Here is a 24,280-nt window from a genome sequence, read left to right as displayed (position 1 = left end):
AGAGCCCGATGCGGGGCTCGAACTCACGAACCGTGAGATCATGAGCTGAGCCGAAGTCGGACGCCCAACCGACTGAGCCACCCAGGCGCTCCCAATTAAAAACATTTTTAAACAATTGAAAAACACACACCCAAAGGGTGTGCCTTGCAAGAGTACATCGCCTGTCCGGGGGCTAAGTGCTCAGTTATACTTATAGAAAAGCGCTAGCCCCCCGGTAAAACCTGAACGTGAAGCCGAAGCAGGCGGTGACCCTGCAACCAAGGCCTGAAGGGATGTGGTGACGGGGGGTGGGGGGAGGGGGGGATGCCCAGCTGCCAGCAGGCAACGCTGCGGTTCTGTGCAGCCTGCGCTTACCTCCACGAAGTAATTGCTCAGGGCCGGGCCGGAGTCATTCTGGAAGGTCTGGCTGATGCGGAACTGCCTCTTACCGCTGCTCTCGTTCCAGTGCTTCCCATAGCTCACCTCCAGGTGGGAGTGCAGGTGGCCCGAGCCCTCCTCGTGCCGGAGCTGAAGCTGGGGACCCCCCCCCAAGGAGATCCGCAAGGAAGCCTGGTCTGCCCAGTCCCTGGGCCTCCTCGCTGCCACCCACCGTGGCTCCTCTGGGCAGACAGTTCCACAGGAGGTGAATGTCTTTTTGCATTGACTTTGATTTCGTAAAACAATGCATTAGAATATGGTCCACCTTTGAGACTATGTGGTCAGTACCCCTTAAATCCTGAGTGGGGACTGAGTGAAATCCGTGGCCTCTTGCCCCCACTCTCTACGGCAGCCTCTGGCTCTCTGACAGAACCTCAGTGGATCAGGGTTTCGAACCTGGCATCCTGCCACCCCCTCTCACATCTCCACACCAGGTTCGTTCATGTATTCATTCACTGAACACATTTTCCCCCAAGTACCAAGTAGGTACTATGCCCAGCACTGGACATCAGATACCCAAGAAGGAAGACTCGAGAAGATCCTGCACTCATGGGGGCAAGAATCCAGTGGGAGAGGAAAATGTGAAATAAGTCAGTTAACAAGGGAACATCGGCTTCTCCCTTCTGCTCACGCTGCCAGCCACTATGGCGAACTGCGAGTCCCTATCGCTCCAGCTCTCCCTCCTGCCCCAGGACCTTTGCACTTGCCATGTCCCCTTCCTGAAGCAGGCTTCCATAGGAACAGAGCCATTTCATGGTTTCATTTTCACCTTAAGATGTACTTTTCCCAAAGAAGCCTTCCCTACCACCCCATCCAAACTAGATTCCCCACTGTTATGCTTCCTCAGTCTCCTCCCTGTTTACCATCCATGTCCCTATGGCTCCCTTGCTTTGGTCTCTCTCTCGCGCGCGCTCTCACTCTCTCTCTCTCTCTCTCTGTGCCCCCACCCAGCAACAGCACGCCACAGGCCAGGCGCTGCCTTGTGCACAGCTCTCCCGAGTGCTAGGCACATAGTAGATATTCACTAAAGACCAAATGAACCAACGGACGGAAGCCTGAGACTGCAGCTCCAACTGCAGCCCCGTTCCCATACGTGACCTTGACCAAATCTCTCCGTGGGGATGAGCTCTGGGCCCTCCCCAGACGCCCCCGCCCACCCACCCAGGGCACTCACCTTGTGGCTGAGCGCTGGGGCCTGCGTGCAGTGGAGCTCGTGGTCCAGCTCTAGCTCATAAGCTGCCTCTGAGCCACTGTGCGTCCGCAGCTTCTGGCTGGTGCTGCATTCTTGCGCCAGCTGCCTCGCCTGACCTACGCGGGGCAACCCGGAGACGCCTGCCCGTCGTCCGCCAGCAGCCCTCCATCCCCATTCCCGGGACACGGGAGCACACAGCCCGGTCTCGGCCACCCCCACCCCTGCCCCGGATCCGCTCCACTTCCCGTCACTCGCTGGAACCTACTGAAGGGGAGGGAGGGCTTAAGGGACAGACTTAAATATCTTTATTTTTTTTTTAACTGGTGGGTGCTCAGGTCTATTCAGGGCCAACAAAGTGACCAGGTGGCTAAGGAACAGGGTGATGAAAGGACAAAAGGCAAGACGGCACTTCGGCCCCCAGAGCCAGAGCCCCAGGAGAGGGCGAGGGTCCCGCCACGTCGGCCCCCGCCCAGCTCGAGGTCCGTACCCAGGAGGCCATACTTGATCCTCAGGGAGCTGGTCCAGAGGCGGCCCCGCTGCTGCACCAGACCCAGGCCGCGCAGCCCCACGAAACCCGGCACAGAGAGCTCGCCGCCCAGGACCACCACCTGCAGCCCGTCCTCCGCCTTCTTCTCCAGCAGCACTGCGGGGGGAGCGGGCAGTGAGAGCGGCAGGCCTGGTGTGGCCGGGGCTCCCTCCCGGGGGCCCCGGGGACAGGGGTGCTGGTGGAAAGGATGCCCCGGTGTCTGCCGAGGAACACCGATGTCAGAGCACTGACCCTACTACTTGGGGGCGACCCCGAAAGTCACTTTTGTGGGTCCAGGCCAAAAGTCTTCAAGTAGAAAACAAGACAGATCAGAGGAGAAAAACAATGCCTCGGAGGCCATCTGGGGAGGCCTTTGGAAACCTGTTTCTGCGACCCCAACGTTCAGCCAGTGACAATACCCAGAATACCCACGCCAGGGGGCCAGCAGGCCCTGCCGTCATCCCCCCAGAATCTCCCAGAATACCTACGAGGAGCAGAGCCACAGGGCTGCACCCCAGCTCTGGCATCAGGACAGGCACCTGCCAGGCTGGCCCATGCCCAGGACAGGCCATGTGCTCAAGGTTGAAGCCGTGCCCCATGCAATTTGGGTCACAATGCAAAATGTGCATTTTACACATGGTGGAATATGGGCCAGAATCAAGAGAGTCCAAAAGCTGCTGTTCTGGGGTTCATGGAAGGTAGTTGGCGTCGAGGGGAGCCTCTGGGGGGGGCATCGAAGGGAAGGCATGAGCAGGTACGGAGCCTGGATTTTCCCTTGGGGGGGATGTTAATACTGGCAGGTTTCGAGGGCATGGAGACTCCACGTGGGGTGCTCAGCCCTCCCCCTCCTGTAGCCTGGCGCCCTGAAGAGAGGGAGTGGGCAGGAGGGGGCCCCTCTTCCTACCTGACAGGTGGGCCTGGTCACTCAGCACGTTGCTCAGCAACAGGGAGAAGACCAACCGGCTGCCTGCCTGCCGGCTGAAGTGCCCGGTGAGGACCACAGGGCGGCCCGCCGTCACCAGCTTTGCCTCCAGCTGGGCCTCAAACCGCTGGGGCTCACCGCCAGCTGCTGGCCACAGGTCACTCCGGCCCTAAAAAGGCCCTAGCATCACCGGGGGCGGGGCCGGGCTTGGCCAGCAAGCCCGGCTCCGCCCACAAGAACTGAGACAGACTGGACAGGGGACAGAGGACGGAGCTTAGCCAATAGCCTTCACGGCTGATCTTTCAGACTCCTATGGCCAGCTCAAGGATTCCCTTTTCCCATTGCACTGATACCCACCTATCACTATACAATTTACTTGTTGATTTTGTCTGTTACAATGGAAGCCCCAAGAGGAGAAAATTGTGTGTGTCTCTTTCACTGAGCTGTCTTCCAAGTACCCGGCACACTATGAGTGCTTGATAAATAGAAAAAACGAAGACGCTCAAACCTACGGGTTTCAATCCCCTCCTTGGTCTCCCCGTCTCCCTCTGGACCTTCTTTGGAAATAGAGGCTTTGCATATGAGCGGGTTATAAGGTCACGAGGGCGGGCCCTACTCTGGAAGGACAGATGTCCTTATAAAAAGAGGAAACTTGGACCCAGACAGAGGAACACAGCGTGAAGACAGAGAAAAGATGCCACCAGGCAAGGGATGCCTGTGGCCACCGGAGGCTGGGAGGGAAGCATGGAGGACATCCTGCCTCCCAGCCTCCCAAGAGCCACGGAGGCTCCAACACCTTGATTTTGGACCTGCGGCCTCCAGAGCCGTGAGAAATTTCTGGTGTTTCAGCCACCTAATTTGGGGGGGTGTATTTTGTTAGAGCAGCCCTGGGGAACTAATACAGACTGCTTGGGGCACACACTGCTATTTTTTCTGGAAATCTGGGGAACGGCATGCTTTAACTTGCCTCTCTCTACTGAGCTTAAAGCATGCTCCTGAATTACTAATATGACTGATTTTTTTTTTACCTAAGTGGTAGTAAGATTCGAGCCCACGTTTCTCTCCTTTATACGTCTCTGAGTGCCAAGAGGTCACAAATGTTATGGGAGGAGGACACAGCAATGGTGACGTCAACTAGTAAGCAGGGACCCTGGGACTCAGGCTGGAAATGCCCGGAAGGTGGCAGGTGCCAACGTGGGAGGCCCGAGGATACGGAGACATGCAGCAAACCTTGATGTAGTAGACGTCCCGGTCGTCCATTATCAGCTCCAGGTGACCCACGTGGCCGCTCTGCAGAGTCTCGATCTTTCCTGGGGACAACGCAAGAGTTTAGGGACCAGGGTTTGCCATTCTGCCCCCTGCATTCCCCCAGGACAACATCCTGCCAGTTTTCTTATCTCTGGGCCCCGGGAACACGGAGGGGACGCGGTCATTACCGTCTAGCTCCAATTTCTTCCTGAGATGCAGAAGCTTGAGCCGGAACCTCCCCTGGGGCAAGCTGTAGCTGACGTCCACCCCGACGTCCCTGGGCACGTGTGACTTGGGCGTGCCCATGAAGACATGAGCCGAAGCTTCCCGAGGGAGCCAGCTGTCCTTCTGGAAACACAGCAGACTGCTCAGGCTCCAGAATCTCATCCAGTCTGAAGGTTCTCCCTCTTCCCGAGGGAAGACCCGCATCCCCACCACTCAAAAACTTGAGTTCTGAGGCTCCTCCTTGACCTCTCGAGGCAAGAACCAAGTCGCAAATTTGGAGATCTCGAGCAGTACCTGGGGAAGAGCAAAGTCCTACGGGAAACTCAGGACCACGTCTACAGGGACTTGGTTTGTCCGGCAAATAGCCTGGGGAGAAGCAAGGCATGGCACCCACCAGGGGCACCCTGAGCAGATCCCCTCAGATCCCTTATCCAGCTCAGCGCACGTATCTATGAGTCTCTGCACAGTGTGCTAACACCTGGCACCTGGGCCTCCAGAATGTTGCCCTCCTGTGCGTTTTTACAGGAGTTAAAAACAAAAAACAAAAAATTGCAGCTTCCCAGCCTCACAAGGACCCCACTCTGACCTGGAACCCATGCTCCAGGGCTCCCCCAGGATCAGGAAGAAGCTGCTGCTTCACCTGACGTCACTCCCCACTCACCTTCTTCTCCTTCCCTATTCTTTAAAAAAATTTTTTTTTTACATTTATTTATTTTTTGAGAGACATAGAGAGACAGAGCACAAGTTGGGGAGGGGCAGAGAGAGAGGGAGACACAGAATCAGAAGCGGGCTCCAGGCTCTGAGCTGTCAGGACAGAGCCCGATGCAGGGCTCAAACTCACAAACCGCGAGATCATGACCTGAGCCGAAGTTGGATGCTTAACCGACTGAGCCACCCAGGCGCCCCTCTTCCTTCCCTATTCTAACTTCCACACTCTCTTACTAGGTCCCCCTGGAGCCTTTTCTTAATCACTTTGACCCAAATCCTTGACTCAGGTCTGCTTCTAGGACAACACAGCATAAGACAAGAGCACCCTTTGAGACCCTGCATCATCGTACGTTCTTTCACTACCTGTAAAGGTTCACTACTGTGTATGAAGCTAGCTGTAGGCACAGGGAGTGTGACTGAGCATTACATACCCAAAGACCCGTATCCTCATGGCACCTATATTCTAGAGGGGAGGGACCACCAGACACAAGTCTACACAGGACGGCACCTGGTAAGGGGTACTCTGCTGACAAATTCAGTGTTTGGGGCCAGACATGGTAGTCAGGGAAGGCTGCCTCGGAGGAGGGGGCATTTGAGAAAACAAAGGAAGCAAGAGAGAGAGCCAAGTGGATGCCTGGGAAAGAGTATTCCAGCCAGAAGAAACAGCCAGTGCAAAGGCCCTGGGGTAGCAATGTGCTTGGTGTTTAAAAAAAAAAAAAAAGGAGACCAGTGTGTGGACAGTGGTGAATCTGGTAAAGAATTTGGGAGATGAGAAGGACAGGCCAGTGGTTCAGGGTGTTTGGCTCCTACTCAGAGTGACAGAAGCCACTGGAGAGCTCTGTGCAGAGGAGGGACAAGAACCTTCTGGGGTTCAGAAGACCTATCTGGCTGCTAGGGGAGAACAGATGGTAAGGAGACCAGAGAAGACACTGGGAGATCAGATAGGAGGAGGCTATTGAATGCCCATTCTGTGCCAGATGATGGGGACACAGGAGAGAGAAAAACAGGCACTGAAGCTCTTCCCGGGAACTGAGTAGCCAGTGGGGAAAACAGACAGCAGCCAAGGAGCTTTAGTAACAAACATGAAAATGATCTAAAGGGAAAGAGCATGGTCCTAGTAGAGCAAGTAACAAAAGAACATGACTGCATTGGGGTCATCAAGGCAGGCTTTGCTGAGCAGGTGACGTGTGAACTGAGACTGGAAGATTCAGAGTTAACAAGTCAGACAGCCAGAGACAGAGGATCAGCCTGTGCAAGGGTCCGGAGGCAGGAGGCAGACCACAGTTGGACCAGCCCAGCCCAGCCGCTCCAGAGAGGAGCCCCATGTCCTCATGAGGCTGATCCCAGAGTAGAAGACCTAGGGAGACCCACAACTTGGCTGGGGTAGGGGGGACCATTCCAGAGGGCCTACCTGGGGGTGGAAGGTATAGGCAGCTTCCAGGAGGTACTGCTGAAGGCCCTGGTCTTGCTTCTTCAGTGTCACAGCTGCCAACACAGGCAGCGAGAGCAGGGAGGGCTGACCAGCTGGTGGCCAGGTGACTTCTGTGCACAGCTGCCAGCCCCAGGTGCGGGACCCTGTGGAGAAAGGGGAGTGGGCAGCACTGGGCAGCAGTAAGCTAGAGAATTCCAGGCGGGAGCCCACGGCTGCTCACGCAGCAAAGAAAAGGCTTCTCGGGGCGCCTGGGTGGCTCAGTTGGTTAGGTGGCCGACTTCGGCTCAGGTCATGATCTCGCAGTCTGTGAGTTCGAGCCCCGCGTCGGGCTCTGTGCTGACAGCTTGGAGCCTGGAGCCTGTTTCGGATTCTGTGTCCCCCTCTCTCTCTGACCCTCCCCCGTTCATGCTCTGTCTCTCTCTGTCTCAAAAATAAATAAATGTTAAAAAAAAATTTTAAAAGAAAAAGCTTCTCCACTTGCTTCTGAGAACCAGTGCCATGTAAACCAGGGTCCCTCAACCCTCGGCACTACTGACGTACTGGGTTAGTCAAGCCTCTGTTGCGGGAGCTGTGCTAGTTACGACAACCCTCTGTCTCCAGACATCGCCAGATGTCCCCTGGGTGGGGGGAGGGTGGCAAAATCACCCTGGCTTGAGGACCCCAGTGCAGACATGAAGAGTGTGGGCAGTTGTGTGTAGAGGAACACAGGCTCCCGAGCAAGACTGCCTGGGTCCGAATTCCAGCTTTTCCAGTTCTCAGCTGTGTGACCTTGGGCAAGTTGCTAAACATCTCTGTGCCTCAGTGTTGCTCATCGGTGGACTGGAACTAAGAACAGTTCCTGCCCCATGGTGTTACTGTGGGGACTGACAGAGCCCGTCAGTGTTCAGGACAGCACCCGGCCTAAAGTGGTCAGTTCGTTTAGATGGACCCCTCCCCGACTTTACTTCTAAAATGACTACAAAGATCCACTCCGGTTTGGAGAATTCCCGCCCCATTTTTTTTTTCAGCTTTGCTGAAAAATAACATGATGTCATTACCAGATAATTTTCTAATGTTGTTAAAATATCTCCTTCGTTACAGGGTTTGAAAGTTACAGGTTGGGGTGCTCAGGTGGCTCGGTATATGTCCGACTTCAGCACAGGTCATGATCTCACAGTTAGTGAGATTGAGCTCTGCATCAGGCTGAGTGCTGACAGCTCGGAGCCTGGAGCCTGCTTTGGATTCTGTGTCTCCCTCTCTCTCTCTGCCCCTCTCCCGCTCATGCTCTGTTTCCCTCTCTCTCTGTCAAAAGTAAATAAACATTAAAAAAAAAACTAAAAAAAAAATAAATAAAAGGGAAATAACTTAGGGGCACCTGGATGGCTCAGTTGGTTCATCATCCAACTTCGGCTCAGCTCATGATCTCGCAGCTCGTGAGTTCAAGCCCCACATCGACCTCTGTGCTAAACATGGATCCTGCTTGAGATTCTCTCTCTCTCTCTCTCTCTCTCTCTCTCTCTCTGCCCCTCCCCCACTTGCATATGCTCTCTCTGTCTCTCAAAAATAAACAAACTTTTTTAAAAAATGTAAAGTCATAGGATATCTCAGTAACTCCCTAAACCGGAAGTTGGAGGGTTTTACTTTTCCTACAAAGGGCCAGAGAGTAAATACTTGAGGCTTGGCCGATCATACAGATGGTCTGTCACTACTACTCACTTCTACCATTGAAGGACAAAAGCAGCCACAGACAATAGGTCAACAAATGGACACGGCCATGTACCAATAAAACCTTATTTCCGGCCACTGAAATATGCACTGCACAAATTTTCCACACTTTGAAATATTCTTCCTCTGACTACTTTTCACCCATTTGGAAATGTAACAACCTATTCCTAGCTTGCAAGCCTTCGTAAGGAGCCAATCACCCAGGACTGGATCGCTGAGCTGCATCCTGTTTTCTGCCCTTGTAAATAATGATGCCGTGAACATCTTTGTGCATAGCACATTTTATTGGCTTGTTTTCACAGGGTAGAGTTCTAGAAGCAGAATCAAAGAGTTAAGGGGTATAAATCCTTCTTGGGCAGGAGAGCAACTCTCGCATTTGGAGCTGTCCTTGGCCCCTTCGGCTCCCAGATGCCCAACTGGGGACAGCAATGGCAAGGACCCTACTACCGCCTACCTTCTTTGTCAGTACAGGACTGGGCCTCAGAAGGGCTGCGGGCATTACTGAGGCTCCTCACGCCATCCCCGGTGACGAGGTACAGCTTAGAGCTGGGTGGGGAAAGAGGAAAGTCCCAAACAAGTCATTTTCGTTCATTCTCCGGACAAATACGCCTTGAGCTGCCACAGTCTGACACCAGGGCAAATGCCACCGCGAGCAGGACAGGCCTCTGGAGAACTCACCCACAGCACTGGTGACGAGTGCCATGATAAACCTGAATGGGGGCAGCATGGGGTCTGTCTTGGGGACAGGGCAAGGCCTCCGTTAGCTGGGAGTGTGTGGATATCTGCAGATGTTGACATGTGAGCAGAGACTTAAAGGATGCGAAGGAGCCGGCATCTTAGACAGCGGGAATAGCAGGTGCAAAGGTCCTGGGGTGGGAATAAAGGGGCCTCTTTGGAAGCACAAAAAGGGTGGCTCAAGGGCGTCAGGGTGCAGGGAGAGGGAGTGAGTGAAAGGCAGGAGGTAGTGGAAGGAAACAGGTAAGAGGTGGGTAGGACCCCCATGAAGAAGGACAATCACGTAAGACCTGGGTTAGCCTAGGAGCAAGTGGGGGGTTTTAAACATTGTCCAACTGTCACCTCTCCAGGAGGCTGGGAACAAGCTGGTCCCAGGAGAGAGCCCTATAAGAGCTCCCACCTCCAGTCCTTGGCCCCCACAGTGTGTCACAAACACACTCCCACACTGACACACACACACACACACACACACACACACAGGACACTAACACAGGCACACTCACACGCACCCCCTTCTGCACACACAGGCTCACCTAACGCACTTCTTCTACTCTCAGACACATGTGAAAACACACACACACACACACACAGGCGCACACGCTGACGATCATGTGCACACGCTCACGGGTGCTCACAGACACGCATGCACGAGCCCTCAGGCTCCGCCCACGCCTGCCCACCCCCTCGCTCCGCAGGGGCAGGCGCTCACGGCCCCGCCCACTGGGGCAGACCGCCCACCTGAGGCTGAGCAGCTCCACAGGCTCCTCGGGCGTGTTCAGATGCACCTTGAGGTCTCGACTCTTCCTCGCCTGGATCCCGCCATCCAGGCTGGCGGTGCCCCGGATGCCGGTCACCCACCTCAGCCCGGCCTGCCCCAGGGCACCCACCGTGCCCATCTGCGCTGAGATCCGGACCAGGGCACTGAGGGGAGAGACAGACACTAGCTGTGTCCCGCAGACCCGGGTGGGGGGAGGGGGCGTAAGCCCAGCACCCACTCGCCCACCACCCCCGGCTGTTCTCCGAATCTCGAGCCAGAGCGGCCCGTGCGCCGGGGTCATCGCTGGCCACGCTCCAGGGGCACCGAGCCCTTCACACACCGTCCTCCCAGTCCTCACCATCGTCGGCCTCAACTCATAGGCGCAGACACAGGACGGGACAGGTGAGACCACCCACTCGGGACCCATGGCTGGGATGAAGGGTAGCAGGATGGGGACCTGGGCTGTCTGAGCCCCAGTTGGGGTCTTCGTGCCAAAGAGCAGCCCGCAGAGGACGCCCACACTGCCCCCGTCAGACCCAGAAAGCACAGACAGGCCAGCCGAGTCAGTCCCGCTGCAGAATCAGACCGAGCACTGAGCAAACTCGGCCCATGCTGTGTGGCCCTGGACCCACAGTGCACCTGCCTGGAGCCCGTCTCCTCCACCATTGGCAGGAACGAGGACAGTGCCCACCTCGTGGGTGATTATGCGGGTCACCAGACTCGGTGCCCACACATCTTAAATGGCCCTCCTGCTCTCCCTCCTCCCCTCCCCTCAGAGGCAGCGTGGAGCAGGGGGAAGCGTGGGCTGTGGCAGGAGACTGGAGTCCCCGCTGCCTTGCACTGCTATGCTTCCTTGGGTCCATGCTGTCACCTCACTGAACCTCAGTCTTCTCACCTGTAAAGCGGGCATAGCTGCCCAGGACCTCCTCACAGTCTCTTGGCACAAAAACAAAACAAAACAAAACCCACCAAATCACAGCAGCTGGCGTGACAGATGGTCTGCAGAGCAGGGACCCCGTCCAGCCCAGAGTGGTGCCCGCGCTCTCTGCAGCCCTCTGCAAGGGGAGACCCCTCCTCGCCCCCCTCCCTCCCCCAGCTCCAAGGAGCCGGCTACCTGGGCTTGACATAACCATTCACAGAGAAATCCAGGGGCTGCTGGAAGCTGGCAGTGCCTCGCACTCGGACGCTGATGGCAGCCGAGACATTTAGGGTCAGCCGGGCTGGAAGGCCAGACATGGTGGGGAAGGTGAGCTCCTCCAAGGCCAGGTGCAGCCTCCGGTTCACCTGAACCTCCTGCCCCTGCAGTCACAGAACCGTAGTGATGCAGGTGACAGCCCCCGGAGCGGGCCAGGTGTGCACGGAGCACACACGACCTTATTTGATCCTCATACAAGGGGCGCGGGGGAGGGGGGAAGGAAGGGATATTATCATTATCCCGTTTCCAGAGGAGAAAACCGGGCCCATCAACACATGAAATCATCTGGCCAAACCCACGTACGTAGAACCAGGTGAAGCCGAGTTCAAACCCACACAGTTTACTGTGGAAAAGGATCAGGGTCAGAGGTCAGGGACCCAGGGTCAGTCAGGTAAGGAGTGCGGGCGCTGCCCACGATGCAGAGCACTTACTGGTTTTTCACTTTTTTTTTTAATTTATTTTTCAGAAAGAGAGACAGAGTGCGAGTGGAGGTGGGGCAGAGAGAGGGAGACACAGAACCCGAAGCAGGCCCCAGGCTCTGAGCTGTCAGCACAGAGCCTGATGTGGGGCTCGAACCCATGAACCGTGAGATCATGACCCGAACCAAAGTCGGATGCTTAACCGACTAAACCACCCAGGCGTCCCACTATTATTGTTATAATATCATTCCCATTTCACAGATGCAGAAACTGAGGCCATGACTAGTTAACACTCCCCAGGAGGTAAGAGGTGGAGCTGGGATTTGAACTTGGGCAGCCTGGCTTGAAATCCCACTATCTTAAGTCTGAGAAGTACTGTAATAACCTTTAAAGCACCAAAGGAAATGCCACGGGGCCAGCAGGGCGGGGAGGGGGCGAGCCCAGCCTGAGGTACCTTCAGGAGCTTGACTGCCAGCTCGGCCAGGCTCAAGGACTGGCGACTCATGCGGCTCCCCAACACCCCACAGTTCATGACGCTCAGCTCGTGCCCGAACACCTTCACGCTCAGCTCACAGCGCAGCGCCCGCCTCTCCGTGCGCCTCCGGGCCACCTGAGGGAGAAGCCAGGTGACCAGCATCAGGTCTGGTGCCTGGACAGTGGTGGGGGTGGCGGGGGGAGGGCGGGGTGGTCCAGAGGGCAAGGTCAAGGGCTTTTGGTGTCTGGAACGTGGCTTGCCAAACTCATGGCCCACAAGCAGAATCCAGAGATGTGTTTTCTTTGACCTGCACCGTACTGCCCAGAGCCCAGTATGGTGTGTGTGGGTGTGAGTGTTCTAACAATCCTTTTGTTCTGGAATAACCTTAGATTTACAGAAGCATTGCCAAGATGGTACGAGCAGCTCCCATACACCCCTCGCCCTGTTTCCATGCTCAGCGTCTTTCACTGCCAGGGTCAGGGCGAGAGCTGAGAAGCTGACACAGACACGGACTATTATCAAAACTGCAGACACTGCTCTGATTCCGCCAGTTTTTCCAGCCCCGTTCTCTCCGTTCCAGGACGCCATCCAGGCACCACACTGCATTTACCTGCCCCACCTCTCCCATCTGCACTAGTCTCTGGCACACTGTCTTCCTGTGTATTTCACGCAGTGTGGACCTTTTGAAAATTGGATCTGTTTCCAACATTTAAACATTTAAGAAATGACACGTAAAATCCAGATTCTCTTGCTTCTCGAAAGATACAAGTATTGGCCTGCCTGCCCCCCTCCTCCACCACGACAAGGGGCAGAAAGAGGTGAACAATAGCTGCCACTTTTAATGGAGGCACATGCTCCCGGAACCTGCCACAGACCCCACCTCTCCCTGTTGCCTCTCCAACACGGAGGCCAAGTATTGTTGCCATTATCGCTGTGCTGGTGCAGAAGAGATCTTTGGTTACGACTCTCCATCAAGAGGGTGAAAATAACAGACAAAAACGATTGTAGATTTTTTTTCTTTGAGAGAGAGAGAGAGAGAGAGAGAGAATCTCAAGCAGGCTCCACACTCAGCATGGAACCCGACGCAGAGCTCAATCCCGTAACGGTGAGATCACGACCTGAACCAAAATCAAGAGTCGGATGCTTAACCGACTGAGGCCCCCAGCCACCCCAAGGATTATAGATTCTAAGAAAAAGTGTTTATGCCTAGCCCACCAGCCTCATTCACGTGACTTGCTGGCCCCAGATCTAGTCCAAGAGGCTCTAAAGGGCAGGGACCATGTCCCGACCATCTTTGTGTCCTTGGGCCCTGGGTTCACACTCGATGACTGGTAACTGTGTGACCATGTCCCACGATAAGTGCCCCAGCCACTCTCCCTGATCACCATCAGATGTATGCAGCAGTAGCTTCTTATAATAGCAAAAAGGTGCCAACCACCTAAGTGGCCTTCAGTGGGAGAAGAGTCACGGAAGGCACAGTCCTCACCCACAGAACGGATGTTAAAGCACCCGGCGACCCGCCAAATCCGTTCCTGGCTACACGCCCCGCAGAAACGCGCACGTGCGTTCACCAAAAAGACACGTACGAGAATGTTCACAGCACCACTTGCAATAAGCCAGAAACTGGAAACCACCCAGAAGCCCAGCAGAAGCAGGACGGATAAACAAACGGTGGTGTCTCCGTACCGTGGAACGTGACACAGCAAAGAGCACGAACAAGCCCTAAGTATACACAGCTACACAGATGATCTCACAAACCAACTTTAAGCCAAAGAAACCACACACACACACACACACACACACACACACACACACACAGACACACACACACACAAAAGGACACGAGGAACATCATTCACTCTCGCCAAGCAGTGGAAGCAACCTGCAGCCTGAAGGTCCTTCAGCAGGCGGGTGGACAAACAGTAGAGTCTCTCCACACAGAGGAATATTAGCTGTAGAAAGGGAGGGAGTCCTGACCCGTGCAACACAGATGAATCTCACAACACGATGGGAGGTGAAAGAAGCCAGACACAACAGGTCCCAGGTTGTCTGATTCCATTCATAGGAAATGTCCCAAATAGTTGAATTCATAGAGACCCAAAGCAGATTAGTGGTTGCCAGGGGCTGGGGAGTGACTTGTAATGGGTATGGGTCACCTTTGGGGTGGTGAGGGTATTCTGGAACTAGATAGAAGTGGGGGTTGCACATCACTGAGAATGTACTAATGTTACTGAATTGTCTGCGTTAAGATGGTTCATTGTAGGGGCGCCTGGGTGGCTCAGTCCGTTAAGCGTCCGACTTCGGCTCAGGTCGTGATCTCACGGTTCGTGGGTTCGAGCCCCGCATCAGGCTCTGTGCTGACAGCTCAGAGCCTGGAGCCTGTTTCGGATTCTGTGTCTCCCTCACTCTCTGCCCCTTCCCCCCCTCAAAAATAAATAAACATTACAAACAAAAATTTTTAAGAAAATTAAAAAATTAAAGATCATACCACACACTGGGAGGAAATATTTGCAAGCCACATATCGGATAAAAGACTTGTTTCCAAAATCCAAAGAATTCTCAAAACTCAGTAATAAGAACCCAATCCAATATTAAAAAAATAACGACACTGTATCTGAACATACACCAAAGAAGACGTATGGTCAAACAAGCATGAAAAGAAGTTCAACGTCATTAGTCACTGGGGAGTCACACATTAAAGATAGAAGATACCACTACTAACAGAATGACAACAGTTAAAAGGTCTAATCACACCAAGTGCTGGCGAGGATGAGGGGGAGACCAGAACTCTCCCACCCTGCTGGTGGAGTGCAAAATGGCACAACCACTTTGGAAAACAGTTCAGGAAGGTCTCAGAGATTAAACCTGTAACTACCATCTGACCCAGTCATGCCCGTTCTTGGACATCCACCCAAGAAACGTGAAAACATACACTCAGGTGAAGACTTGTACATGAATGTTCATAGCAGCCCCCAAGATGGAAACAACACAAAGGTCCATCCACCTTTGGATAAGCAAACTGGCACATCCATACAATGGAATGCTATTCAGCAATAAAAAGAAATAACCTACCAGTATAGCCTGCCATGTGGGTGAATCACAGAATAATGTCCTGCATGCAGGAAGCTGGGCAAAAAGGCTACATGCTTTTATTTATTAAAAAAAATTTTTTTTAAACATTTATTTACTTCTGAGAGACAGAGTGCAAGCAGGGGAGGGGCAGAGAGAGGAGACACAGAATCTGAAGCAGGCTCCAGGCTCTGAGCTGTCAGCACAGAGCCCAACGTGGGGCTCGAACCCATGAAACAGATCATGACCTGAGCCGAAGCCAGAAGCTCAACCAACTGAGCCACCCGGGCACCCCAAGGTTATACACTTTTAAAATTAAGTTTGTGTCACGTGATTCCATTTACGTAACTCTAGAAAATGCAAAGTGATCTACAGGGACAGAAAACCTACCACTGGTTCCTGGGGACAGGGGTGGGTGGAAGGAGGGGATATTATGGAGCACGAGGAAACTTTTGGGGGTGATGGATATGTTCACTGACTTTACTATGGTGATGATTTCATAGCACATACCTATGTCAAAACTCAACAAACTATACTGTATATACACACCGTTTGTTACTGGCCAACTATACCTCTACAAAGTTGATTTTTGTTTTTAAGTAGAATTAATCAGTGCAGTTAGGAGGTGGGATTAGTGATTACCCTTGGTTAGGAGGGGGTAGACTAGAAGAGGAAGGAGCAGGGGGCCCCTGGGGTGCTGACAATGGTCTGGGCATTGATTATAAGGATGTTTTCTATGGGTGGAAAAGCGCTAACAATCTTGGGCAGTTTTCTAATTGTATGTGATGCTTTGATAAACACTTTTTCACCACCAGGCAGGCTAATCTCTGCTACTCAGCTCGGGACCAGCTACTTGTTTCTGTGGTGGTGGGGGGAGGGAAGGCAGGGTCTGAGGTCATTGACAGCTGGGACCCCAGGCCAAAAGCTCAGCTGGCGAGTGGTGGGAGCAGGGTGGGAGCGGGTACCCCCCCTTACCTTCTGCTTGCATGCCTCTCACCTTTCTGTACCTTTCTCCTGGACAGTCAGGGCTGCTGGCATGTGGGGTGGACCCTGCTTCTGGCTCTGGGGACTTCTCTGCTTGGGCCTCTTCCTCCTCTTCCTGCCCCCAGAATGACTTCCCGCTGAACAGCCTGTGGACGATTTTCTCTGCATTTTCCAGCCGGAGGCCAAGCTGGGAAGAAAAAGCCAGGACTCCATGAGGAGATGCTCAGTCACATGGATGATCAGAGCTGCAGGGCAGAGGGCTTGAATTGGGGTGCCCAGCAGGCTTGGGCAGGGCTCTCTGGGGTCCCTAGGATCCACCTTTCTTTTTTTTTTAAAACTTATTTATTTATTTAGAGAGATTGAGCAGGGTAAGGGCAGAGAGGATGAGAGAGAGAATCCCAAGGAGGCCCCATGCTGTCACCGCAGAACTCAACACAGGGCTCAAACTCATGAACCAGGAGTTCATGACTTGAGCTGAAATCAAGAATCAGATACTCAACCAACTGAGCCACCCAAGTGCCCCGGGGCACCACGTTTCCAAATCAAGTTCCACATCTGCTGGGCAAAAGCTGCACAGGAAAAATTCTTACCGATTCTTTCAGGCCTGGTTCAAATGGCACCGCCTCTGGGAAGTCCTCCTTGAATTCCCACATCACTCTCTTCCCACATTCCCCATCCCCTGACCAAATCTATCACTCCTTCCCCTCAATGTCCAGCCCAAAACCTCTAGGTCACACTCAGATGCTGTAATCTGGGTGTCTCCCTTGCAAGATCCTGAGCTCCGTGAGAGCAGGGTCCCATGTCTCATGCACTAGGCATGCTGAAGGCCTGGTGTGATGGGTAATTTTGTGTTGATTTGACTGAGCCATGGGGTGCTGAAATATTTGGTCACACACAACTTGGGGTGTTTCTGTGAGAGTGGTTTTAGATGGATTTAACATTCATCTATATCTATCTATCTACATAATATCTATATCTATGTATATCTAGATTGATAGATAAATATAGATATTACATACATAGATATATTAAAGAGACAGGATGAGAGAGCGAGCACATGTGCACACAAGAGGAGGGGGAGAGGGGCAGAGGGAGAAGGAGACTCTTAAGCAGGCTCCACTCTCAGCTTAGAGCCTGATGCGGGGCTCAATCCCACAGCCCTGGGATTATGATCTGAGCCCAAACCGAGAGTCAGACACTCAACTGAATGAACCACCCAGGCGCCCCTAACATTTAAATCAATAGACTGAGCCAAGCAGAGTGCCCCGATAATGTAGGTGGGCCACATCCCATCAGTCGAAGGCATGAATGAAACAAAAGGCAATCAACAACTACGGGGTAATTCTGCCTGACTGCCTCAAGCTGGGACATCACCTTTTCCCCGCCTTCAGCCTAACCTCAAACATCAGCTTTTCCCAGGTCTCAAGCCTCTAAACTAAAAGGCTCTCAGACCCTCAGACTCCGACTAGAACAACACCATCGGCTTTAAAGCTTGCTGACCGCAGACCTTGGGAAGTGTCAGCCTCCATAATCGTGTGGGCCAATTCCTTACAATAAATCTCTTTCTAGAGGTACCTATGTGCTACTGGTTCTGTTTCTCGAGAGAACGCGAATACGCCTGGCTTAGTTGGTTCTTAAAATGTGATGGATGTGAGGGGCGCCTGAATGGCTCAGTCGGTTAAGCGTCCGATTTCAGCTCAGGTCACGATCTCGCCACTCACGAGTTCGAGCCCCACGTCGGGCTCTGTGCTGACAGCGTAGAGCCTGGAGCCTGCTTCGGATTCTGCCTCCCTCTGTCTGCCCCTCCTCCACTGGCGCTCTGTCTCTCTCTCAAAATTAATATAAAAACATAAAACGAATTTTTTTAAAGAACTCTTCCACGATGTGGCCCTGCTCCTCTCTGCACACCCTTCTTATGTCTCTCTCACTCTACTGGTCTACTCTGCTCCTTGAACATACCAAGTCCTTTCTTGTCTCAGGACCTTTGCACATACTGGTGCCTCCGCCTGGGACGCTCTTACCCCAGCTCTTCCCTAGGCTGCTCAAGCTCCCCCTTTAGGTCACAGCTCAAACTTCGCCTTCCCCAACACAATACTTGAAAGTTGCCACTGTTTTATCAATATGTTTACTCATTTTTTATCTGTTTACCTCTGTGGGCAGGGATCTTATCTTACCTGTTGATCGTCAGATTCTCAGAGCCTAGTACAGCACCTGGCACAAGTCACGTAGAAGACAGATATTTGTGCAATGGATGACAGGTGGGTAGTTAAATATGAATATATGGATGGACGGATAGACGAATGGGTGTAGATGGAAATGGAAGATGGACAGATTTCAATCTGTGGAAGGATGGATAGATGAGTGAGAAAAATGAAGCTGTGGTAGGTAGGTAGGTGAATAGACAGATGGGTGGGTGAGAGAGAAGAACGGATGGATGGATGGATGGATGGATGGGAAAGAGGGTAGATGGTGAGATGGGGATAATGGCACATTAGTGAACAGATGGAGGAGAAGAATGGATGGATGGATGGATGGATGGATGGATGGATGGATGGATGGATGGATTGGATGGGAGGCTGGATTGATGACAGATATACAGATGTATATAACCGTGAATATGTGGACAGGTGTGTGAACGGGTGCACAGGAGTGTATGTGGATGACTAGGAGGCTGGATGAATAGATGCAGGGGTGAGAAGTTGGTGGAGAAATGGGTGAGAGGCTACATAAACAGATAGATAGATGGATGGATGACAGATGAAGGTAGACGAACATACAGAGGTATGAACGGGTAGGCGTGTGGATGGATACATGGATGGGTAGGTAGGTGACTGACTGGAAGAACAGGTGAATAGATGGGTAGGTGAGAGGGTAGATGGACAGATGGGTGGGAAGGTACAGAGATGAGAGGGAGAAGAGAGATGGGTGAGAGGGAGGGATCGAGTGGATGGACAGATGTATGTACGTGTGGGTGGATGGATGTAAGGACCAGGGGGTACAAGACTGAGGAGTGGATCAATAGATTCAAGAGGTGATATATGGAAAAATGGATGGATGGGATAACTCCTGGCCTTCTAGAAGAGGCCCCAAGGCGACTAGAGTGGGCCCCCTCTCACCTCCAGGAAGTTGAAGGCATGACCTAGGGCGTGGATGGTCAGGTTAGTCATGGCGGAACGGGGGAGGAAGGAGGCTGGAGAAAAGAGAAGCGTCCGCTCCAGGTTGGCTCCCAGGCTGCCAGACACTAGGAGAACCAAGAGAGAGGATCAGCATACTCTGTACCTGTCACAGAGTAGAGTCTGGCCACCGAGGGGCCACAGCCTAAGACAAGGCAAGATGGGGCACGTCCTCTCCAGCAGGACAGGTGTCTCTGCCTTTAGCCTCATCAAAACCCCAGAAAAGATCAGGACACCCCTGCTGACAGGTGAGCACCCCACTTTCTACCCAGAGACTTCGGGAGCGGCCGAGGGAGTAGAGGTACCCAAGCTAGAACGGGGTTTCCTTTTGGATGCTCTGTTTAATTACAAGATGGTGACAGCCTCCGTTTAGTGCCTTTTAACACAGGGGAAAACAGGTCCCCAATTCACAGACAGGCAACAGAGCCAATCTTCCACCACTATTTCATCAGCATTGTATTCCTTTTCCGGATTACCTTGCGTTTACAGAGTTAAACTGATTTTTTTTTATTAACGGTAGTAATAGACAGATTCCTTTTGAGATAAATGCAAGTTAAAAAATAACCAGTTTAGAGAAAAGACAGAAATACTCCATTGCATGCTATGAACTGGCTGATAGTTGATGAGTTTAGACTTCTTCCAACAAAAATGGCAGGTGGGTGGGAACAGAGCAAAAAAAATCAAGCAGGTGGCATATAAACAGGTGACAACTGGGAAAGAGTGTCTTCGATCCACGTGTCCTCGAGGGTTAGAGCTCCCAGGTCCCCCAGGGCTTCATGGCCCCAGCACGGGGCAGCGGCTGCCCAGGATGGTCATACCTGAGCGAAAGGTGACGTCAGAATAGGATGAGTGTTTCCAGGCCTCCGGATGGAACTCCTGGCTGAGGATGTCCTCAGGGAGGGTCTCCCGGAGAGCGCGCTTCAGAGGGTCATCGGTCTCCAGCAGCTGCAGCAGGTGACTCCACACAAAGGAACCCACTGGAGTCCAGTCACAGCCAACAGGGAGGGGAGGGGAGGGGAGGGGAGGAGCTGGCTCAGCCCAGAGAACAGACTCCCTCCCCCCACCCCACCGGAGCCTGTAGCCCAAGTCCTGCCACTTCCACAAGCCAAGGGGCTTCTCAGGAGCCCAGCTATCCGTATTTTCTTTCAAGAAATCACGGCCAACAGTGGTGCTTTCATGGAACTTGTCAATCCAGCCCGCGCACGGCATCCTGACGTGCCTTCCGGAAGGGAGAGGGGGACACTGTGGGGAAAGCTCTGGGTTGACAGTCAGACCCAAGTCTGAATCTCACGTCCACCACTCACGAGCTGTGTGACCTTAGGCTGGTTACTCTACCTCTCTGAGGCCCAGTTTCCTCATCTGCAAAATGAAGCATCACAACCCATCTCCCAGGGCTGCTGGTGCAGACCAGTCAAGAGGAAGCCTGGCCCAGAGAAATGAGTATCTTTCAGGGTTGGGAAAGGGGTGACGTGCAATTCGGGATAGGGATCCCCAGGCTCTCTGGAGAAGTAAAGATTAAATGAGATCACCCAGGGGAAAGATTCCGATGAGGGATATTCAGGCTCTGAGAATGCCCGGCAGGGAGCTTCTAGAACAATCCGCCATGGATCAGAGTGGAGGCTGGCTTTTGTTCCCAGGGGACAATACACAGGCCTGCTACCCCAGGGTCTCCATCAAGGCTGAGCCCCTTCCCTGATTCCCCGGTGAGGGGGGGCTTGGGTTAATGGCCTACTTGACCAAAACCGCTTTCTCTCCCCACCTCCCACTCACATCCCATCCCATCCCACCCGATACCACCAACGAACAGTTACATCTCCTAGCAGTACCGTTTGTATTCTTTTCGGGGGGATGTCACTTCTTTAGAAGGTGACCTAACAGCACGACAGACTTTTAAATGTGTACACCCTTCAAAAAAGGGGGAGGGGGGTGGAAAGGGGCACCTGGGTGGCTCAGTCGGTTAAGATTCTGCCTCTTGGTCTTGGCTCAGGTCATTATCTCGCGGTTCGTGAGTTCAAGCCCCACGTTGGGCTCTACGCTGACAGTGAGAAGCCTGCTTGGGATTCTGTGTCTCCCTCTCTCGTGCACAGGTACATGCGTTCTCTCTCTCTCTCTCAAAATAAAGAAACTTTAAATTTTTAAAAGATAAACCGTTCTAAATGCCTTTGTGTATTGACTCGGTTTATGCTCCCTCTATGAGGGAGACGGTGCTAGTACGATCATCCCCATTTCCCAGATGTAGAAACAGAGGCTCAGCAAGGTTTAGTAACTTGTCCAAAGGCACACAGGCAGGGAGCCGCTGAGCTGGGATTTGAACCCGGGCTGTGGGGCTCCAGGGACTCACCTCACTGTGTAGCATGCACAAGATTTTTGAAAATTAGTTCAACTTATTTTTCTTTGAAGTTTCACTTTTGGGTTTAGGAACTATGGCCAGAGGTCCCTGTTTGTTTAGTTATTTTGAGAGCAAGAAAGAGACAGGAAGCAGGAGAAGTGGAGGGGCAGAGAGAGTGAGAGAGAGAATCCCAAGCAGGCTCCACACTGTCAGCACAGAGCCTGACGTGGGGCTCGAACCCACAAACCATGAGATCACGACCTGAGCAAAAACCAAGAGTCAGAAACCTAACTGACCGAGCCGGCCAGGAGCCCCAGAGGCCCCTGTTTAAAGGGTACTCTCTGACCCTAGAAGGGATCGGAGACTTGGAGATACTGTTCCTCCTCTGTCTCAGGTCTCCCTTCCAGGCACTAGGTCACGAGCTGGCCAGAGCTACAAGGGAAGTCAGCGGCTTTCATCCCTTTTCACAGATGAGGAAACGGAGATCCAAAAAGAGAAGCAACTTGTCCAAGATTGTCTAGGTGCCATACACGGGACGTGCGGGCACACGAGGCTACTTGTTCAGGGGGTGTGGCAAGAAAAGGAGAACAGGAAGGGGTGAGGAGAGCACCTGATGCGCAGAGGTGAACCCGCTTCCAAACCCTTGCACCCAGCGGGAGGCCCCGTGCCAGCCCCGCCCCCACCCCCAGCTCCCACTGCTCACCCTGGGTAGACCGCTCGCCGGCCTGGGTGTGCCGCACCTGGGCGAACACCTCCTCGCCAGGACACCTCATCAGGGCCAGGTAGGCATTGATGCGGATCTCAGCGTCCTCCTCGGGGCTTTGGTACAGGCGGGAGAGCACAGATCGCTGGCCCGGGCAGAGGGGAGGCCATCACCCTGGGTCCATCCACCTCCCACCACTCTCCACCCCTGGGTTCCATGTCCCCCGAGCTGCTCTGGCTCCAGCAGGTGGCCCTGTCGCCCACCCCCCCCCCCCCCGCCCCAGCTTTTATAATATCTCCACCATAGGAGGCCTCCCTGATGCTGTCACTTGCGGCCCGTTTATGGGAGGTGATAGGGTCACTGCTGAGCCCCGTCATCCTCCAGCCCGAAGGCTCCCCACTTTCCACAGGTAACAACAGGTAGATAGATGGGTGTGGCTGCATTCTAATAAAACTTTATTTATAGAAGCAGCACAGTGTGCGACACAAAGGAGGTATTCTCTCAAGGGCTTGGCTTGCCCAGGCCCCTTTCCTAAGCAAGCAACCTCCCTCACCCTGTGACTTTCTCCCTCGGCACCTGCCGGTTTCCTTCAGAGCACAGCCCTCCATCCGTCCACTCTTGCAGCAGTATTTACTGAGCACCTACTATGTGCCCGGCACTGTGTTAAGCGCCAGGTGACAGTGACAAGCAAGATAAACCCAGCTCCTGTCCCCTGAAGGTGATCTTCTAGTGCAGGAAGACTGACAATAAGTGTGGTTCGTCTGTGAAATGTGTATTAGGTGATAAATGCCAAAAAGGGAAAACTTAAATGGGGAAGCAATTTCAAGGGCGCCCGGGGGGGTTCAGTCAGCTAAGCGTCTGACTTCGGCTTGTGTCATTATCTCTGGATTCGTGAGTTTAAGCTCCGCGTGCGCTCTGTGCTGACAGCCTTCGGATCCTGTGTCTCCACCTCCCTCTTCCCCTCCCCAGCTCACACTCTGCCTCTCTCTCCCTCTCAAAAGTGAACATTAAAAAAAATTTTTTTTAAATGTATAAGTAATTTCAGGTGCAAGAGCCAAGGAGGACCCCCACAGTCAAAGTGATTTATACACAAAGACTTACAGGAAGTGAGGAAGTGAAGCCTCAGGATATCCAGGGGAAAGGCATTCGGGGCAGGGAGAACAGCCCATGCAAAGGGCCTGCGGCAGAAGTGCACCCAGAGTGAGGAAAACCAAGAGCCCAGCGTGGCTGGAGAGCCGTAGGGGTGAGGAAAATAGGAGACAAAGCTATAAGCAAGTCAGTGGTCAGGGCACACAGGGCCTGCCAGGTCTGTCAAGACTCTGGCTTAAGGGCGAGAGAAGCCTCTAGAACAGGGGTCAGCCAACTTTTTCGCAAAGGGTCAGACAGTACATTTTTCTGGCTTTGCAGGCCATGCAGTCTCTTGCAATGACTGTACTCTGCAGCTGTAGCAAAAAAAAAAAGCAGTCCTAGACAACACACAAATGAACAGGCACGGCTGCATTCCAGCAAAGTATTTCGTGCAAAATAGGCAGCAAGGGAGTGTAGGGTCTGTGGACCAGAGCTCGCTGACCCCCGAACTAGAGGGTTTGCAGCACAGGAAGGCTTCTATATGGTTTGTGATCATATTGCTTATTTGTGTGTTTCTTTGATCAGTCCTTGCCTCCCACACCAGATGCAAGCTCTGTGTCAACAGAGACCCGGACGCCTATTCACGCAGGTGCCCGGTGCACAGTAGGTGCCCAGTAAATACGCGACGGATGAACAAATGAAGAAGTGAGTTCGCAAACAGTGGTTCGAGACCCACCGCCGCCCAATCGCAACCCCAGGGAACGACACACAGGAGCTCACGTCCGCAGAGCAGGGAACTCTCCGGAAGGCCTGGATGGCCCCCAGCCGGACCTCAGGGGGGCAGCTCCTCTCAGATGCACAAGTGCTCAGAGCAGGGGTGAGAGCGGCAGCCGCCAGGCCCGCATTGCCAATCGCCTTCAGCACGAGCTGGAGCTGAAACAAGACGTCGGAGGGGCCTTGAGGCCTGGTGGGGGTGCTCACCTCACCCGCACAGCTGAG

General features: G+C 53.4%; 1 protein-coding gene across 1 annotated transcript in view; it reads right to left on the bottom strand.

The window, feature by feature from the left end:
* Window positions 1-24,280, bottom strand: part of LOC122209464 — a 127,791-nt gene that overhangs the window by 78,974 nt on the left and 24,537 nt on the right. The window contains exons 13-28 of the mRNA XM_042921333.1: window positions 24,062-24,214; window positions 22,214-22,358; window positions 20,000-20,158; window positions 19,125-19,249; window positions 16,022-16,195; window positions 11,935-12,090; window positions 10,981-11,165; window positions 9,848-10,030; window positions 8,829-8,920; window positions 6,650-6,813; window positions 4,494-4,653; window positions 4,288-4,367; window positions 3,040-3,226; window positions 2,097-2,252; window positions 1,592-1,725; window positions 355-513 (exon numbers count right to left, since the gene is read on the bottom strand). Coding sequence (XP_042777267.1) covers window positions 355-513; window positions 1,592-1,725; window positions 2,097-2,252; window positions 3,040-3,226; window positions 4,288-4,367; window positions 4,494-4,653; window positions 6,650-6,813; window positions 8,829-8,920; window positions 9,848-10,030; window positions 10,981-11,165; window positions 11,935-12,090; window positions 16,022-16,195; window positions 19,125-19,249; window positions 20,000-20,158; window positions 22,214-22,358; window positions 24,062-24,214 — 2,412 coding nt within the window. The remainder of the gene's footprint in view (window positions 1-354; window positions 514-1,591; window positions 1,726-2,096; window positions 2,253-3,039; window positions 3,227-4,287; window positions 4,368-4,493; window positions 4,654-6,649; window positions 6,814-8,828; window positions 8,921-9,847; window positions 10,031-10,980; window positions 11,166-11,934; window positions 12,091-16,021; window positions 16,196-19,124; window positions 19,250-19,999; window positions 20,159-22,213; window positions 22,359-24,061; window positions 24,215-24,280) is intronic.

Source organism: Panthera leo, chromosome E3, assembly GCF_018350215.1.
Source record: "Panthera leo isolate Ple1 chromosome E3, P.leo_Ple1_pat1.1, whole genome shotgun sequence".
Taxonomy (NCBI): domain Eukaryota; kingdom Metazoa; phylum Chordata; class Mammalia; order Carnivora; family Felidae; genus Panthera; species Panthera leo.
This window is presented reverse-complemented; position numbering and strand designations above follow the sequence as displayed.